The following is a 1,170-nucleotide window of genomic DNA, read 5'->3' as shown; positions in this document are numbered from 1 at the left end:
TTTTTTTTTAAGTTGGAACTAATTCCATTAACGAAACCTCTTTAAAAAAAATGAAACATCCCCAACCCTTTGTTAAGAACTGAAGAACAGTGTTTCCACTGCAATCAAATAAGTGCTCCATGAATATATTAGGCATGGTAATTGTAGAACAAATTTTTTGAAATTTTTTTATTAAGTAATTACAAAATAGGGCTTATCATGTAAACCCTAATATATTTTGTTCTAGAGAGATGAAGAAAATGAATTTCTGGAAAATAATGACTGCTAACAATAAATCTAGGATTACTGGTGTCTTGGCTAAATAACCAAAAGAATTTCAAGGTTGACAGTTTATAAAACAAAATTGTTAACTGTCTGTTAAATCAGATATATTCTCCGTTCCAGGGATCCAAAACCACTCTTTTTCCACATCAGATTTAGTTTTAATCTCACTTACACGAGTACCAGTAAATTCTTGGAAAGCTGCACTCTCTCCTCTTATCATTCCAAGTACAGCAGAAGAATCAGTGAAAAAATATCTCCTACAAAACTTGATCCCTAGATTTTCAGTGATTTTCTCCGCCAACCTAACACAAGCCACTGCTCCGAGCAATTCAATTCTTGGGATTGAAATCTTTCTGAGAGGAGCAACTCTTGTTTTTCCTGAAATCAATCTGCATTCAAATCCTCCAGGTACTGCCCATCTAGCGTAAGCAAGTGTACAAAATGCAGATTTAGAACCATCTCCAAACATCAAAAGTTCCGGCTCCTCATCCCGAGTTTTATCAGGTTTTATACATCTTGGAAATGATATTTTTCTCAACTCCTTCAGCATGGAGAGAACACTGACAAACCTTTCTCTTATTTCAGATGGAATCGGCTGATCCCACTCCAATTTTCTTCCAGATTCACCAGACAGATCTCTCATAATCAGCTTCAACCTTATCATAAACACAGAAGTTAGACCCAGAAGATCAAATTGTCCAAGGACGATTCTCCAGACAACTCTCTTTGTTATTTCTTTAGGCATCATATCTGCGACTTCGTCCAGTGCAACATCAGGAAGCTCCCTCAATCCTTTCTTTTTTCCACTCAGGTTTACCTTTACATCTATGGCTAGTGTATCAGCTCCAGTGTCCCAGTTCAACCCGAGTACCTTCCGAGGTTTCCCATCTTCCTGCACGTCACCAG

At 37.4% G+C, this 1,170-nt stretch overlaps 1 protein-coding gene across 1 annotated transcript; it reads right to left on the bottom strand.

Moving 5' to 3' along the window:
• Positions 1 to 346: 346 nt before the first annotated feature.
• LOC111704438 (uncharacterized) lies at positions 347 to 1,170 on the bottom strand (the record flags this gene model as incomplete). The annotated part of the gene is given in 1 exon segment (XM_023476675.1): positions 347 to 1,170. A coding segment is annotated over 1 exon segment (824 nt), but the record flags the coding sequence as incomplete, so codon positions are not given.

This window comes from Eurytemora carolleeae, unplaced genomic scaffold, assembly GCF_000591075.1.
Source record: "Eurytemora carolleeae unplaced genomic scaffold, Eaff_2.0 scaffold597, whole genome shotgun sequence".
Lineage (NCBI taxonomy): Eukaryota > Metazoa > Arthropoda > Copepoda > Calanoida > Temoridae > Eurytemora > Eurytemora carolleeae.
The sequence above is the reverse complement of the archived record's forward strand: the minus strand, read 5'-3'. Positions and strand labels throughout refer to the sequence as shown.